This window comes from Typopeltis vanoorti, chromosome 17, assembly GCF_054136105.1.
Source record: "Typopeltis vanoorti isolate ZY-2024b chromosome 17, IOZ_Tvanoo_1.0, whole genome shotgun sequence".
Lineage (NCBI taxonomy): Eukaryota > Metazoa > Arthropoda > Arachnida > Uropygi > Thelyphonidae > Typopeltis > Typopeltis vanoorti.
Window position 1 is genome coordinate 63,558,318 of NC_143565.1, and position 17,740 is coordinate 63,576,057.

Here is a 17,740-nt window from a genome sequence, read left to right on the forward strand (position 1 = left end):
TTAATGATAGGCAGAAAAAGAAGGTATATGATAGGAATATATAACTTACTAATGAGGTTTTATGGAGTAGCCTGCAGATGATGATGATGAGAAGTGTGGTAAACTGGATTTTTTGCCAGGGGATTGGTGAATGAATGGCATGGGTTGTTTGTCAGTGGTAGTGGTAGGAGTACTTTGTTAATGAAGTCATTTAAAGAGAGATACGATAGCTATTGTGTAAATACTGATTAATGTGGACCTCCTGTACACAGTCTTTGGAATCCCTGGGGGATCCAGTATTAAAATAAAATAATTATTATAACCAGCTTTTTTTCTTCCCCTGCAATTCAAAATTTCCCAAAACACTTCAGTAAGTGGGATTAATTTCTTACTCTATATTTAATTTACGTCTTGCCTTCTTAATTGTTACATCACAATTTATTCTTGTAACTAATTGGGAGAAAAACTCTTATACCATTTCTTTATTAGAATCTTCAATGGGATCACAAATGTTGCAATATCCAGTTTTCCAATTTAAAATGTGACCACATCCTTGAAAGTGACTTATTCAAGAAGAAAACTGTCAGCATCTGCTATAGTACGCCCACACATGCGAGAGCTTCACTTGGCGACTTGCCAAGAATAGTCTATTCGTGCTGAAGAAGAGAAAAAAAATGAAGGATGTAAGAACTGGTCACCAACACGAAATCACATGCTTTCTTGTCTGTCGCCGTACTAGTAGTAACTTGATTTTTGTTATCGTAGAAGACGGATCGATTACCCTATTAGTGGAATGAATTCTCCATCTTGTGACATGCGCAGAAGTGTCGAAGGGTATCGCATCTGTGGGTGTACTATAAATGCTTTAAATTAGGCAATATCGTCGGATGAAATTTTTCATTATATAAAATAAAAATTGGGGAGAGAACATGGAGGCATCCATGGAAGTCAGGTTTGTTCACAGTCAAGAAAGGGGGGGGAAGGTAAGAGCTAGGTTATCCTCTCACAGAGCAGTGAGTGAGTGGAATAGTTTGCCTTTAGAGATAGTGAGTACATCTAGTGTGAATGAATTTAAGGGAAGGTATTACAGCTGGTATGGTTGATTTTAGCTTTCCTTGAGTCCTTGACTCTCTGGAGGTCTCAAATAATAATTTGTGTGTCACCAATGATTAAGAAATAAAAAAAAAGTTCTATTCAAAATAACTTTTAATTATGTCATAACATCAAGCTTGAAGCTTGAAAAAGATATTGGTCTCTTAAGCTGAGTCTCTAATTATCTAACCCTTAGGTATCCACAGTACTGATGTATTTACTATTAGTTAAACAACAAGTGGGTAGGATTCACATTTAAAAAATTGTATTAGGAACAAGCATCTCTAGTTGGCAAAGCATCTAATCCACAAAGTACAAATCCCTAATACTGCAACCAATAAATTTCCAATACCATACTTCAAGAGCATATATATTTTGAAAAAATAATATTGAAAAGAATATAAACCATTTACTATTTAAGTTTACTGTTTTTAACAAATTATATTAAATATTGAATAGGAAGCTTAAGCTTTCTTGGAAATATAACTGTAATGAAACTTACAAATAATATTATATTTCATTATGTTATTGCAAATAATAATATAATGAAATGTAGAAATAATATTTTAAATCAAAAAAGTACTTACTCAATCCATTTTGGAGTAACATTAAGTTTTAAGACACTGTGTCCAGCTTTCCGTGCTGTAACCGTATAATTTACAGGACCAGTAGTGCCTATGTCTATCTTGCAGTTATTGTGTAAATTATTTATGATGTTATGATCAGGATATATGAAGTTCAAGAATACTGTTGCATTTGTTGAGTTGCTATAAAGAAAATATTGGAAAAAAATATTTCCAATTATTATTGCATCACACCTCCAAGGACTCAATGCAGGAGGGCACTCCACTCCACTACAAACATACATCTGCCACACATAATGCTACCATTAAAGTTGACATATATTTACATAATAAGGATATATACAGTTTTTGTTTTCACAATATGATAGTAAAATTGGAAATATATCATAAAAAAACTCTTCTATAATACTAATCACAAGAAAATGTGGGCATTATAACCAGGAATTATACTGGATGTCAATGAAAAATTGAGGTATTCTCTCTAAATACATGTCAAGTTCTTTCACTATGTTTTGCGTTTATAAATTTATACAAATCCATATATAACAATAATGTTTAATAATGTATTGTTAAATAATTAAACATTACTTCACAATAATGTTAAATAATGTTTATAATGAAAACAATGATTATAAACATTATTTAATGATTAGACTTGACAACAGTGGCTGTATTTTTATAATGGAAGTCTATGGAGTTCTCATGCTAATAATAACAATAAATATTAAAACCTTTTTATGAGGGGAGGGGGGGGGGTAAATAACAAAGCTAAGTGCCAGAGCAGTCTGCACAAGCTATATATTTAAAGTTTTCAATAAACTGATCCCATAAAAAGAAAAGGAGCTTACTGTAGATGAGCTCATAAGTTGTTGGTTGGAGGACATTTAATGGGAAAAGAAAAGATTTCATTTACTTTCTTTTAGGCTTGCACGGTGATTCGAATGCATTTTTGGAAATTATGGAGACAACTACCGTGTTTGAATAAAAACTTTAGTTTAATATTACTAAAATTTACAATTCCATGTTTCGACCTTTATGTCAAGGTCATCTTCTGGAGCGTACAAATATACACAAGAAACAAGCTATACTACAATCAGACTGGTTCGTTAAAGACACTGACCAACCGCTACCACAATTGTTGGCCTGACCTCTGGTGAAAAAATGATTATAAACATTATTTAATGATTAGACATCATTTAAACTCGACAACAGCTAAATAACAAAGCCAAGTGCCAGAGCAGTCTGCACAAACTATATATTTAAAGTTTTCAATAAACTGATCCCATAAAAAGAAAAGGAGCTTACTGTAGATGAGCTCATAAGTTGTTGGTTGGAGGACATTTAATGGGAATAGAAAAGATTTCATTTACTTTCTTTTAGGCTTGCACGGTGATTCGAATGCATTTTTGGAAATTATGGAGACAACTACTGTGTTTGAATAAAAACTTTAGTTTAATATTACTAAAATTTACAATTCCATGTTTCGACCTTTATGTCAAGGTCATCTTCTGGAGCGTACAAATATACACAAGAAACAAGCTATATTACAATCAGACTGGTTCGTTAAAGACACTGACCAACCGCTACCATAATTGTTGGCCTGACCTCTGGTGAAAAAAAAAAAAAAAAAATTATACATCAACGCTAGAGTCCTATTATTTGTGTTGTCTACTATATACATATATTAACATCATTCCAGCCATTTGGAGTGGAATGGTTTCTAATACTAGCAGATTGGCTAGAGTCCTGACTTATGTTGAATCTTTCATATTAGGTTGACTGAATGTGTGCCATCCAGATCCTTGGAATTTTCATACCATCTTTATTGTTGATATTTGGGTGGTTTATCAGGATTTCGAAATCCTGATACCTTCCCTTATTGTCATGTTTGATTTAATCAAAGCATTTGAAGTTAAATTACCAATTTTTAATCGTGACGTCATTTCCAATACCTTCCGATATTTTCCAAATACAAAAAAAGTCTTTGCAGATCTAGAATCCCATGAAAAAACAGATCAAGTTAAATTGACAAAAGAGTTTTCTACAGTTATTCAGTCGATAATCAACGAATTTTCTTCAAGATTTATGTAGTTTAGGCAATTTGCAGAGACATCAAAATTTATTTTGCATCTGGACACAACATCAACAGATAAACTCAATTTGGAGATTTTTGAGTGGCTGAATTTGGAAGATATAGAAATGCAACTAATCGATTTTCAATCTAGTTCTATATGGAAACAAAAGTTTGTTGATATGAGAAATGACTTGGAAATAATGGAAAATGATCGATTATTGGGGGCAATTAAAAAGAATGCAGAAGAGGAAATACTGAGAACTTGGAATGCCATTCCTGAAACCTTTTGTTTAAAAAAACTAGTGATGGCTATATAATCAATTTTCTCCTCTACATATGCCTGTGCATCATTATTTTTTGAAATGGATTTTATAAAAGACAGTTTAAGAAATAGAATGACTGATGAATCTAGTTCCGTGTGTGTATTACTAAAAGTGACAAAATATGAACCTGATATAAAGCATTTGGCATCTAATGTACAACAGCAAAAATCTCATTAATAAATTGATATATTGATATTGATAAATTAATAAATTGATAATAGGTTAATAATAATACGACAATGTGTATGTCAAATTATGTATTCATTATTATGAAATTCTATATTAATTTTTAAACTTGTCTCAATAAAATTCTGCAATTAATTTTGTATTAATTAATGTTAATCAATTAGTGTTGTATTAATTAGTTGCTGACGTGACCGCCGCGTCAGCAACTTGATTTGTAAATTTTTGGCACACGCTGGCACGTCAGCAACTCAATTTGTAAACTTTTGGCACATGGACATAAAAAGGTTCGCCACCACTGCACTAGGTGGTGAAGAGAGAACTGTGTTCATGGAGATCTCTGTGAAAAGACAAGTTTAAAATTTAAAATTGTGTGTGGCATTAACAATAATTAGTTTTTTGAATATTGTTATATGACAGTTGTGATCAGTAGGCAATGTTTGGTGTAGTTATACTTCTGTATTTATTAAATTTCTTTGAGTTTCTTGTGTGCAGCTTTGAGCGTGAGTAAAATGACAGTGAAACATTAGATGGCACAAAAGACGAATGCAAGTGGCATGGATTTTTCAAAAAATGGTGAGATATGAATGCAGTGTGTATGTTTGGGGAGAGACAGAAGATATTTATGTGGAGAAGAAAAATAGGAGAGATGAGAGAGTTTGGGTGTGTAAGAAGTGCAAGCATACTTATGGATTATGAAATATCATTAAATGTAAGTAGTAGCAAGCAAAAGATCGTGGATATAGCTATAGGAGTAAACAGAGTTGACGGTACGGTTGAGTTCTTGAGTGGCAATGGTAAGACAGCAAGTGAAAGTGGCAATGAGTTAGTGATGTTGAATGGTAAGATAGCATGCATAGGTGGAGGCAAGTTAGTGGCATTAAGCAGTAAGAGAACTGGTGGAGAGTTAGCAGCAATGAGTTGCAAGAGAGCGGATGTGAAAGGTAGTGAAAATGCAATTTGCATAAATGGCACTGAAAAACTAACTGAAGATATGAAAGCAGAGTTGGTAAAGATGAGGTAAGAGATTAAACATATGAGGAATGAACTGAGGAGAATTACAGATTTGCATGGGGATGTAAGGAAGAATGGGACAAAAGATTTAAAAGAAATATTGAATGATTTGAGAGTAGCAATGTATGGATATTCAATGATAAGAGATGTGGTGAGTAAAAAGGTGCACAAAGTCTGTTTTTTGGGAGGTAGAATGAGCAGGGTGGTTGAAGCATTGGATAAGAGTATGTAAGCAAAACAGTTGATATTGGTAGTAGACACAAATGATTTTGACTGGTAACAAGAAGAATGAAGAAGGGATGGCATGAGGCTGTTGAGGAGAGTGAACGATAACAGTGTGGTAGGTAAGATAGTCAGCATGTTGCCCAGGTATGATAATGATGAGTTGAGAAGACAAGCAAAGATTATGAATGGTATGCCAGCAGAGTTGTGTCAGGAGAAAGGAGTTCATTTTGTGAATGTGTGGGATGAGTATGAGGGGTGGATGGAGTTGTATAAAAGAGATGGCTACATTTGAATGGATCTGGTGCAAGTCATTTGGAGAAACTGTTGCTGCAAGAGAGAATGACTGAAGTGAATGTAAGACCAAGAGCCTCGGTAGCTCAGTCAGTATAGATGAAGCCCTTTGGTCAAAAAGAATTGGTTCAATTCCTGTCATCTAGTCTCTTTCGATTAAAGGTGAGTTAGCCGGTCTCATAGAGATCATGTATAGAGGCTTAAGTGCTGTGAAGACATAATGTTGGAGGTTTAATGGATTTTTTACAACACTCAGAAAGGATTAAAAAGAATTTAATACTTTTTATATTTCGTCCTCGTCACTAGGACATCTACGGGGATTACAAAAATAACTAATGTAACATAACACAAATATCATACAGTACTAAGCCCAACCACGTGGGTGACACTAAAGTCCTATCTAGGTGGAGCGCCCTCTAAGGGTGGTTGTAAGTGGCCTGGAACATAAAGTAGGATCTCTGGTGATGAGTGTTTCCCAAATTTTCGGAAGCTTAATGCAACTGTATTTATTAAGATTTGGTTGATTTCTAAGAGCTGCTGCTGCTTCTAAGAATAGTCTCTCTTTCTTGAATTTGCTGTGATGGAGCATGGTGGTTTTCTTCCATGATACTCTGTGGGTGGTGTCCAAGACATGGTCAGCCAAGCCTGAATGACCATAGTTGTGTTTACAGATGTAAGACTTGTGTTCATCTAAGCGGATGGATTGTTCCTGTAAGCTGGCGTACTTTGGACAGACTGGCAGATCAGGATTAGTCATGAATACATCGCAGTCAAATGCCAGTCCTGAGCCCGAATAAAATTGGGGGTTGGTGAAAGAAATGGTGAACTACCCTGTAAAAACTCACCAGGAATACTTGGTGGGCAATGCCTACAGTCACCTACAGTCGGAAAAGACCGAAATGGAAAACCAGCCAGGCAATGCAAGACCTCAGGCAGCAAGAGGTGTAAGAGTGTGTGTAAAAATATGTGGAACAGCAGGAGAGTAAGGTAGGTAAGTTTGTGAATGGAGAGGTGAGTGAAGAGAATAAGAGAGAAGGAACAGAGTGGACAAAGAAATGGGGAAGGTCTGGGTGGACAGGGGAATACTACATGAAAAATGTAGATGATGATTTCAGGAGTAGATGTGTGAGTGCACAAGAAAGGATTAAGACAGTCAAGGAAGTGGGGATGGCATTTAGGTCTGGGGAGGAATGAACAGGGGACAGTGTAAAGAGTCATGTAAACCCTGTAAAATTCTCACCAGGAATACTTGGTGGGCGATGCCTACAGTCAGAAAAGACTGAAATGGAAAACCAGGCAGGCAATGTAAGACCTCAGGCAGCAAGAGGTGTTGTGGAACAGCAGGAGAGTAAGGTAGGTAAGTTTGTGAATGGAGAGGTGAGTGAAGAGAATAAGAGAGAAGGAACACAGAGTGGACAAAGAAATGGGGAAGGTCAGGGTGGACAGGGGAACACTACATGAAAAATGTAGATGATGATTTCAGGAGTAGATGTGTGAGTGCACAAGAAAGGATTAAGACAGTCAAGGAAGTGGGGATGGCATTTAGGTCCGGGGAGGAATGAACAGGGGAGACAGTGTAAAGGAGTCAGGTCCGAAAAGTGGGGTTACTGGGACTTGTTATAGAAATAAAAATAAGCTAGAGTGTATGTTTACAAATGCTAGAAGTATTCAAAACAATGGGAATGAAACTGTAGTACTGATAGTTCATTTACCCAAAAATTGTTGGAATAAGTAAGACATGGTTGAACAAGGATGACATTCTGACATGAACAGAGATGGAGCAATATGTAGTCTTTTGTGAAGACAGAGAAAATAAAAAGGCAGGAAGAATGTTATTAATAATAGCAGAGGAGTTGTGCCCATCTAGGGTTGAGGTGCAAAAAAGCAAATACTGACAGTGGTTTTGAAGCAGTATAGTGTGAAGTGGAGGTGGACAGGATGAAATGTTTAGTAGGGTGTTGCTATAGACCTGGTAATGTGGAAGGCTATGAGAAGGAAATGTTTAGATAAACTGGTCTGGCTAATTATTATTATTATGGGTATCTCCTTGGAGTCAGTAGACTCATTGCAGGAGACCCAAACTATCAAAACAATATCTATCATATCTCTTCTTGAATTCATTTACAGACGAAGAACTCGCAACTGAGTCAGGCAATGCATTCCACTCATTCACCACCCTCCAGGCAAAAAACCTCATTCTCAAACCCTTGTTAACCACACTTTTCCTTAATTTCCAGGGATGATCTCTTGTTCTTCCATCACTATCACACAGCTGAAACTTTTCCCTGCATCAATCTTATAAAAAACTTTTAGTAATTTAAATGTTTCTATCATATCCCCTCTTCTCCACCTATCAACCAACCTCTGCAATCCACAAGCTCTCAATCTATCAATGTAGGAAACATTTTTACATCACCTCGCCAACTTAGTCACTCTCCTCTGAACCCTCTCCACAACCTCCTCATCTCCAAGGAATCCAGGTGACCACACCTGATCATAATAATCCAAATGCAGAAGTATCAAAGCTTTATAAAGGGGAATAATAACCTATTTATCTCTGGATGTTAATGTGTTCCTCAATAATCAAGTAATCCTATGTGCAATCTTGGACACCTTATCATTGTGTCCCCTGAACTTCATCTCCCTATTTACCAACACCCCTAAGTCCCTAGCCTCATCAATCTCTTGGAGTACTGTTCCATCAATGTAGTACACAGCTGGTAATCTTTTAATCCCAAAATGCATAACTTGACACTTTTCCACGTTGTCATACCTTCCCTTAAATTCATTCACACTAGATACACTCACTACCCCTAAAGGAAAACTATTCCATTCACTCACTGCTCTCTAGGAGAAAAACCTAGCTCTTACCCCTTTCTTGACTGCAAATAAATTTAACTTTCATGGAAGCCCCGTGTTCTCTCCCCACTTTCCATATAATGAAAAATTTCCTCAGATGATATCCTATAACACCCATTCAAAAGTTTATATACATTTATCATATCACCCCTCTTTCTCCTGTTAACTAGAGTCTGCAATCCACATACTCACAATCTGTTCTCATAATCTAATACAGTGCTAAATAATAATAATACAGTTAAAATTTTAATAGCACATAACAATAAACACATAAGAAACAATAAATGGAAGAATGTGATTAGAATATATAAAGACTCAAGTCTTATGAGGGACATCCTCTATTGATGGTGTTGACCAGCCTTAGTTGTTGGACTAGAGGCCTAAGAATTAAGTTTCCCAAATGTTGACAAGTTTAACAATGATATTTATTAAGATTAGGCTGGTTTTTCAAATCTCCTACTGATTCTAAGATGAGTCTTTCAAGTTTTTTTATTTACTGTGATGGAGCCTGATAGTTTTCTTCCATCTAATTCTGTGTAAGGTATTCAAGGCATGGTCAGCTAGACCTGATTGACTATAGTTGATGGATGTATTTTTTGTGTTCGTCTAGGTGGATGTTAGCAGATCTCGCACTCAACTAAGGCTAGCCAACAGCACCTGTAGAGGGCTGCCCACTCATAAGACTTTATTGTTTATATATTCTCATATCATTTCTCTCACTTATTGTTTCTTATGTGTGTGTGTTATTACAGTTTCAACATTGTATCCCTGAAGATGTCTGTGACAGATGAAATATTGAAATGATTAAATTATATTTAATTATTTTTCTTTGTGCCGTAGTTATTATTATTACGGGTGACTCCAGGGAGTCCTTAGACTCATCGAGGGAGGCCCTAAACATCATGTCCACACAACTATACGACATTCTCACAGTATCTATCATACCTTGCCTTGAACTCACTCACCGTCATAACACCCACAACAGACTCTGGCAGCTTATTCCACTCATTTGCCACTCTAGAAGTAAAGAAATCAGCTCTAACACCCTTGCTAACCACACTCTTGCCCAGCTTCCATAGGTGACCACTAGTTCTCCCACCACCAGTCCTGATCTCAAAAATATCCTCTGAATTAATCCTATAGAAATCCTTTAGCAATTTCAATGTCCCATTCATATCTTCCCATTTCTGCAACCCACAAATCTTCAACCTGTTCTCATAAGGTTCATTCCATAGACCTGCTATCATCTTGGTCACTTGCCTGGATCCTCTTCACCTCCTCCCCATCAAGAAGAAATCTAGGTGACCAAATCTGGGCACAGTAGTTGAGATGAGGTCTTATCAAGGCTGGGAACAGAGGTACAATAACTTGCTTGTCTCTGCTCGTCAAAGTATTTTTCAACAACCAAGTGAGTTGATGAGCTGATTTAGCCACTTTTGCAATGTGCCCGCTAAACTTCATCTTCCTATCCACCAACAAAGTCCCTGGATTCATCAATCTCCTGGAGTACAGTTCCACCAATGTGGTATACTGCTGCTAATCTTTTCACCACAAAATGTATAACCTTACATTTTGCCACATTAAATTGACATCCATTCTCCTTAGCCCAGAACTCCAATCTATCCAAGTCATCCTACAAGACTTTGACATCTTCTGCATTCACTATCGCCCTACCCAACTTTGCATCATCAGTGAATAAATGAATTGTTCCACTTAGATCCTTCCCTATATTGTTAATGAACAAATTAAACAGCAGTGGTCCAAGAACAGAACCCTGTGGCACACCACTAGTCACAGGTCATCTTCTGGACTGACCTCCTGAATAAACTACTCTCTGATATCTCTCCAACAACCACCCACCTATCCATCTCACCAACTCTATATCCATTCCCATATGTTGCAGTTTACGGATTAGAATTCCATGTGGTGTCCTGTCAAAGGCCTTTCAGGTCCAGTAGAATCACTGTAAACCCATTACCCTAATCCAGTTCAGCCGTCACTGTGTTATAAAACTTGAGCAAGTTACCGAGGTATGATCTACCCTTCACAAAGCCATGCTGTCCCCCGTACAGTATCTCATTATCATCAATCCATTCCTGTATTTTTTCCTTGACTACTTTCTCCAAGACCTTGACAACGACTCCTGATATGCTGATCGGTCGGTAATTTGCAACAGTAGTCCTGGATCCTCCTTTATGCAGTGGAACTATATTCCCCTCTTTCCATACCTTCAGGACTAAACCAGACCCAAGACTCAGATTAAACAACATGGTCAAGGGCACTGATAATTCTTTAGCTGCTTCACGTAAAAAGACCTGTGCCGGTATACCATCAATCCCACGTATATCACATTAATTCTGTAATAGACTATTCACCTCTACTTCATTCATCACAATTCCCATATAAACTAATGGTTCCTTCATTTTTTCAATGTCACCACCTGGATGATATACTCTTGCAAAGTGCTCGCTCAGTAATTCTACTATATCGACTGATTCAGTGACCTCCTTACCATCGTCATTCCTTAAAATCATTCTGCTGTTACAGTTTTTTTTTTTGCTTGCAGTATATTGAAAGAACTGTTTGGGATTCTCTTTAGCTTGCATAGCTAGTTTCCTTTCATAATCTGCTTTTGCTTTTTTTTTTTTTTTTTTTACCACACCCGTTACCCTTCTGGCCTACGCTTTACACCGTTCATGTGCCTGCAGGTCACCTTTCTCTTTAAATTCCCTCCACAGTTGTTTCTTTCTTTGCATAATGGTGTTATTCATCCATTTAACCCCTACTTGTTTTGCTATTCGGACCCTACGTAAACAATCAGCCATAACCTCCTGTAAATGCTCCTTGACCACCTCCCATGCTCTATCAATATCCAGCCCTTGCAGTTTTACATGCCATGGCATTGATCCACAAGCAATCGCCTAAGCTTGTCATACTTGCCAGCATGGTAATTCCACATATACCCTGTCCTACTCGAAAATTCCACACCTTTAGCCACCTTCCAGGTCAAGACCTTATGATCACTCTCACCAATAGGTGGCAACATGGTCAATATTCATTACAGTCAAATTCTCAGATGCTATTACCAGGTCAAGCACTCTCACACCCCTAGTATTTTTAATTACATGCTGTCTCAGATAGTTATCCCTTAATAATTGAATAAAATCCTTTTCCTTCCTCATATGTGTCCTCTCCTCCTTCCAATCAATGTTACCATAGTTGAAATCCCCCATAATAATTACCCTCCTTCCACTCATTTCATCAATTTCCCTATGCATACTATCTCCACCATCTATTCCATCACCTGGTCTATAGCAGCACCCAACTGTATATTTTATTCTGCCAGTCTCAATCTCACACCAAATAGCCTCAAATGAGCTCCTTTCACTATCCTGCGATACAACTTCAATTCTGCTTGGCTGCAGTTCATCAGCTATCATCAATAACACTCCTCCCCTCATTTTATTCTCTCTGTCCCTCCTAAACACACTATAACATACACATTCTATCCCATAACTATATCATCTTCCGTCAACCATGTTTCACTAATGCCAATAACCTGTGGCCAGGAAGAGCCAATCAAGGCCAAAAATTCTTCCTTCTTTTTCTTAATACTCCTAGCATTAGTATACATGAAATGCAGAGGTCCCTTTGTCCCACCCGTATCTTGAAGCGTTATTCTAACTATCCCATTCTGATTTCTTGTCCTTAGTACTGGCTCGGGTACATTATATACGTTCTTACACTCAATTGTCTCACTGATGTCCGCATATCCACCCCCCCCCCCCTCCTTGGTAGTTCTAGTTTCCCTGGTTCTGCACATCCATTTTCACTTCATTCAGCAACACTTTTTCCAGTCTCCGCACACCAAATCCATTCAAATGCAGGCCATCCATCTTGTATAAATCCTTTTGCCCATCAAACTCATTCCACACCACACCGTCTGCATAACCTGCGCATAAAGTCATTTGCGATTATGGCCCTCCTTCTAAACTCCTCTCTGTCATACCGCAGCAACAGACTCACCATCCTAACTCTGTCACTCTTTTCTTTTGCTACCTTTAACAATACTTTCAAGTTCTCTCTCATAAAAAATTTATCTCCTTTCAACTCATTCGTACCCGCCACAACTATCAATTCTTTCATCCTCTGTTTATGCACTCTAATACTCTCACTTACATCCTTAAATTTCGCACCTGGTAAGTATGATTTAGTTAAACTCCCATCTAATCACTCCTCTTAATGAGTCACCATACAACACTCTTTCCTTCATTTCAGAAACTCTCCCACTCTTACGCTTATTTTTCCTTTCAAACACTTGTTTATTTCTGTTAGCCGAGGCACTCTGGAAAGAGTTTTGCAGGTGCTCCAACTGCCTCCAACTAGTTATTGAATTAAATTGCATTATAAGTGTAAACCAGCACCTAAGCCTCGATACTCATTATTTTTTATTAAATAAAAAACACTATTTTGTTCATTCTGCTGCTAATCATTAGGTAGCAAAATCTACTCACTACAGGTGAGTGAACAAGCATATTTGTCGAGCACTGATTATTATCATCATCATGGCCTCAGAACTGCCATCAGGAAGTCTCTTCAATGGACAATCTTTCTTTTTCCTGATGGTTGATAACAAAGAACTTGTTTCGGTAGTCTTTCCATTTGTATTTGTTTAACGTACTCCATTAATATTATTTATGTATATAAATTAATATAAAAATATTTAGTTAGCAATTTATACTGAATCCTTGAACAGCGTGGCAGAAGATGATGTGTCGTATGGCTGTGATCATGCAAGTGAACGTTGAGTGAAAGCAGGATGTGTGGAGATAGAAGTAGACCTGCTAAGAAAGGAGATGGAAGGCATGAAGTCTGAGTTGAGGAGGATGAATGAAGAGATTAGGAGGCTAGCAATGTGGGCTAGTGTGAGGGAAATGAGAGTAGGCATGAAATACGTGTGTGGGAGAGCAAGGAGAAAAGAAGGAGGAGAGGAACGTGGGATACATGGGAAGTCGGAAGGAACAGGGATGCCAGTGAGAAAATAATGAATGAAAACAACAAAATTACACGATAACCACAGTAATTAAGTTTAATGAAATGAAAGTACAAATATTTCATACTGAAAATAACAGTACATCATCAGTGTATAGAAACAAGCAAATCAAAGAATCAGGAATATGTGTGTGGGAGATTGCTCCCACACCATTTACCAATTAAAAACTGTTGCTACATGCTATAAATTAATATATTAATATTAATAATAATATTTATAATATTAATGTCCTCGCTGTTAGCTTGTGGCAATGTGCTTTGCAACCATATGCCTGGGAAAGGAGTGTCCTGGGTTCAATTTCCATTGCTGATGTGAGGAGCTTAACCCCTTCACATACAAAGACGTCTGTGACACATCTTTTGTTTATTGCACCAAAATTGATTTTGAATTTTGGTTTCACATATAAATATAACCGAATATAGACGCTAGACAATCTTGTGCCTATTTCCTTTCAGCCAATAAAAGTTGCCAACAGCGTGTATCGGCTATTTCGTTTGCGTTTGCACAATTTGATCCAGCAAATCACCCTCGCCAAAACTCGCCCAAAAAATTGGCAGAAAAACGAGTGCTTTCTGATTTTTAATTGGTACGTTAAGGGGTTAAGAATCTTTCTCAGACATAGCCAAGTTAGCCTGTCTTGGGTGTGGACAGCAGGGTTTTTCTCCCCAGTTTATCTGGGGGTTTTCCTCCCACAAAGCAGGCAAACTGGTCCCGTGAACACATGCAGCTACAGCCATGGAGTATACCGAGAGGCATAGGGCTAGTTACCTTATCCTCGGGACGGGTCCGACTTATAAGGTCTTAAGATAGCTCTATAACAGGCCAGTAGGCCTAACACGTAGAAGGGAGAAGAAGATAATTGGCAGAAGAAAGACTGATATAATATTAATAATATTTATAAATGTATTAATTTCTAGTACATTGTAATAGTTTTTAATTGATAAACCGATTGTTGTATTTACCTTGTATTCTCATTTCTTTGATTTGTTTGTTTTTATGCACAGATGATGTACTGTTATTTTCAGTACAAAATATCTGTACTTATTTATTTACCTTGTATTTTCATTTCTTTGATTGTTTTTATGCACAGATGATGTACTGTTATTTTCAGTACAAAATATCTGTACTTTTATTTCATTAAAGTTAATTACTGTGGTTATTGTGTTAATTACTGTGGTTATTGTGTTGTTTATAGTCATGTCACAGGTACCTTTTAAGATAATGAATGAAGTTGTTCAGAGTGTCATGTATGGAGATTCAGTGATTTCGGATGCACAGACTTGAGTTCCAGAGGAGTGCTTGCTAGGAGGAATGATTCAGAGTTTGGTGATGGTATTGAAGTGAGGTGAAAATGTAGAGGAGATGATAATGATAGTTGGCATGAATGATGCAGGAGCAGGAATTGTGTAGCAGGAGATTTGAAATTGATGCTATGAATAGCATAGCAGAGTGTGGCAAAGGGAAGATAATGAGTTTATTGCTTCAGTATGATAATGCAGAGTGGAAGAGAAGAGCAGCTTATTCAAATCCTCTGGAAGAGCTAAAACATCAGCACTATCACTAATAAACTTCCCAAACTTCACATCATCTGCAAACAACTGAATATTTCCCTGTAGTCCAGTGACAATACCACTGACATAAAGGCTGAACAAGAATGGTCCCAGTAAGGAACACTGTGGAACTCCACTTGTAACCTTCCTGCTAACTGATACTGTTCTCCATATACAAGTCTGGTATCTAAACCCATATGACACAACCTCAAACCCAACTTGTCACATGTCGCTTTGTCAAATGCCTTTGCAAAACCCAAGAATTACAGTACCTTCATCTACTGTTCTTGTTACTCTATTGTTAAAAGGTAACTAGATTAAAAAAACAGGAACACCCTTAACAAATCCATGCTGGTCTGCTTAAATAATATTGCTCTCATCTTCCCAGTTCTGTATACAAGCTCTCTTACTAATTTCTCCAAAATCTTAACTACAGAAGATATGCAAGCAGGCCTATAGTTTGATACTTCCATTCTATGCAGTAGCATTATCTTAACCTCTTTTCAGTTTTCAGGAAGAACTATTTCTCATTCTAAGACTTTTATTAAACAACCAGGTTAATGGCACAGTCTGGTCCACAGCATATTCCCCTAAAATGCATGGTGAAATTCCATCTCTAGTTCTCGTACTTTACTGACAATCAGTAACTCAATATTCAGAACTCATCCTGCACTTTACCACTCCTTATTCGCCTAGGAATAAAGTCTGCTTTACCAGGCTGCAACATTCTAATAAAGTGATCATTAAATATGAGGTGTGGCTATTAATTAACAAGACCGGTTGCAAAAATGTGGTTTATTATTACAATTGCATAAGAATTTTCAATTGTTGGAATCTGTGCTGCAAGTCATCAGGTGTTATCTTCTTCAGTAGTGCAGCAATTTTCTCCTTTCTTTTAGTGTTGCACGGTGATCAGCATTCATTTTAGAAATTATGTACTGTACAACAGTGTTATAAAAAACTCTTAATTTCCCGACGTTTCAATTTTCATATTAAGATCATCATCTGGAGCATATACAAATATACAGGACAAGCTAAGTTACATTACATACAGTAAGCTAGAGAAACAATGATTTGATAACAGGTTATTCTACTGGCATAACCTCTAGCGAAAAAAAAAATAATAATAATAATTATTTAGAAATTACATCAAGCTAAATTCTATTTATGATAACATGAATAAACATTCTTTCTTATAGATAGTTTTCTTTCAGTAAAAATGATGTCCTATTTTTAGTATGCTTTGTTGCTACATTTCATGAAAACAAACACTCCTCCATCTCCTACCTGCCACATTTTTAAATGATGGAAAGCATATGACACAGATGCAACATGCTACAAAATCTTGAATAATACTATTCAAAATGTATACTCTTCAAACAGCAGCAGGCAGGGCAATAATGTAACAATAAATGGCCACCATCATCAAGAAGAAGAAACAATACAATGCACACAATATATTAGAAAAGTACATGAAACTCAAAAAACAATACACAATCACAACTAAACAGGCTAAATATTAACTTTAAAGTTATAAAATTGCTAATAATATCAAAACCTTTTTTGTTTCACCTCACAGTGCAGAACACCAAACTCTTCACACCCCTAGCAGGCAATACATCCCTTATACACTTTCTTTTTTTTCCCTCCTTTTTTTTAAAGAGTAATTCCATTATTCTTTAAAATTCCATTATTTTTGTCAGTCACATGCATCATGTATATTAGAATCACAGTACTTTTGCAGTTATGAGATTACTGTTTACTGGTGTTTGCAAGTGTCTTGAATGTAAAGCAGTTTTTGTGTTCTTTTTTTCTTTGTTTTGATTTATATATCAAAAGTGGAGAGCAAGGATTATGAATGATATGCTGGCTGAAATGTGCGAGGAGATGGGAGTACAGTTTGTTAATGTGTGGAATAACTTTGAGGGATGAAGTGAGCTGTATGGGAGCGATGGACTGCATTTGAGTGGTTATGGTGAGTCGCTTGGAGAGACTGCTGCTGGAAGGTAGAGAAGTGAATAGAGAGAATGAATCAGATCAAGAGGGGAGTGATGTGGAAGAGCAGGGGAGTAAGACAGGAGAGATTGAAGAGGTGGATATGAATTGGGAAGTAAGTGGTATGAGTATAGAAAATGAGAGAATGGGTGTGCAAGAGGAGCAGGAAAATGGGGAGGCTCAGGGTGGACAGGGGTACACAGCGTGAGAAAGGTGGATGCTCCAAGAGGAGGTGACAGCATGTGTAGGCAGGAAAGGAATGGGATGACCAGGGATCAAGAGGAAACAGCTGGAATTGAAAAGGGTTCTAAAATGAAGAAGCACAAAGGGAAATGACCCCAGTCGAGCATGGAGAGATCATATCGAGTGAGTGGTATCAGTGGAACTAGCTGTAGATCCAGAAATGAGCTCTTGTGTTTGTATACAAATGCTAGAAGTATAAGAAACAAAGAAACAAGGCAGATGAAATGGTTGCACTAATTGTGTCTGTTCACCCAAAGATTGTCAGGATAAGTGAG

General features: G+C 37.1%; 1 protein-coding gene across 2 annotated transcripts in view; it reads right to left on the minus strand.

The window, feature by feature from the left end:
- The window catches only part of Ctns (lysosomal cystine transporter cystinosin), a 291,830-nt gene that overhangs the window by 183,534 nt on the left and 90,556 nt on the right, over positions 1-17,740 (minus strand). For both annotated transcript variants that reach the window (XM_090406888.1, XM_090406887.1), the window contains exon 4: positions 1,659-1,838. In XM_090406888.1, coding sequence (XP_090263014.1) covers positions 1,659-1,838 — 180 coding nt within the window. The remainder of the gene's footprint in view (positions 1-1,658; positions 1,839-17,740) is intronic.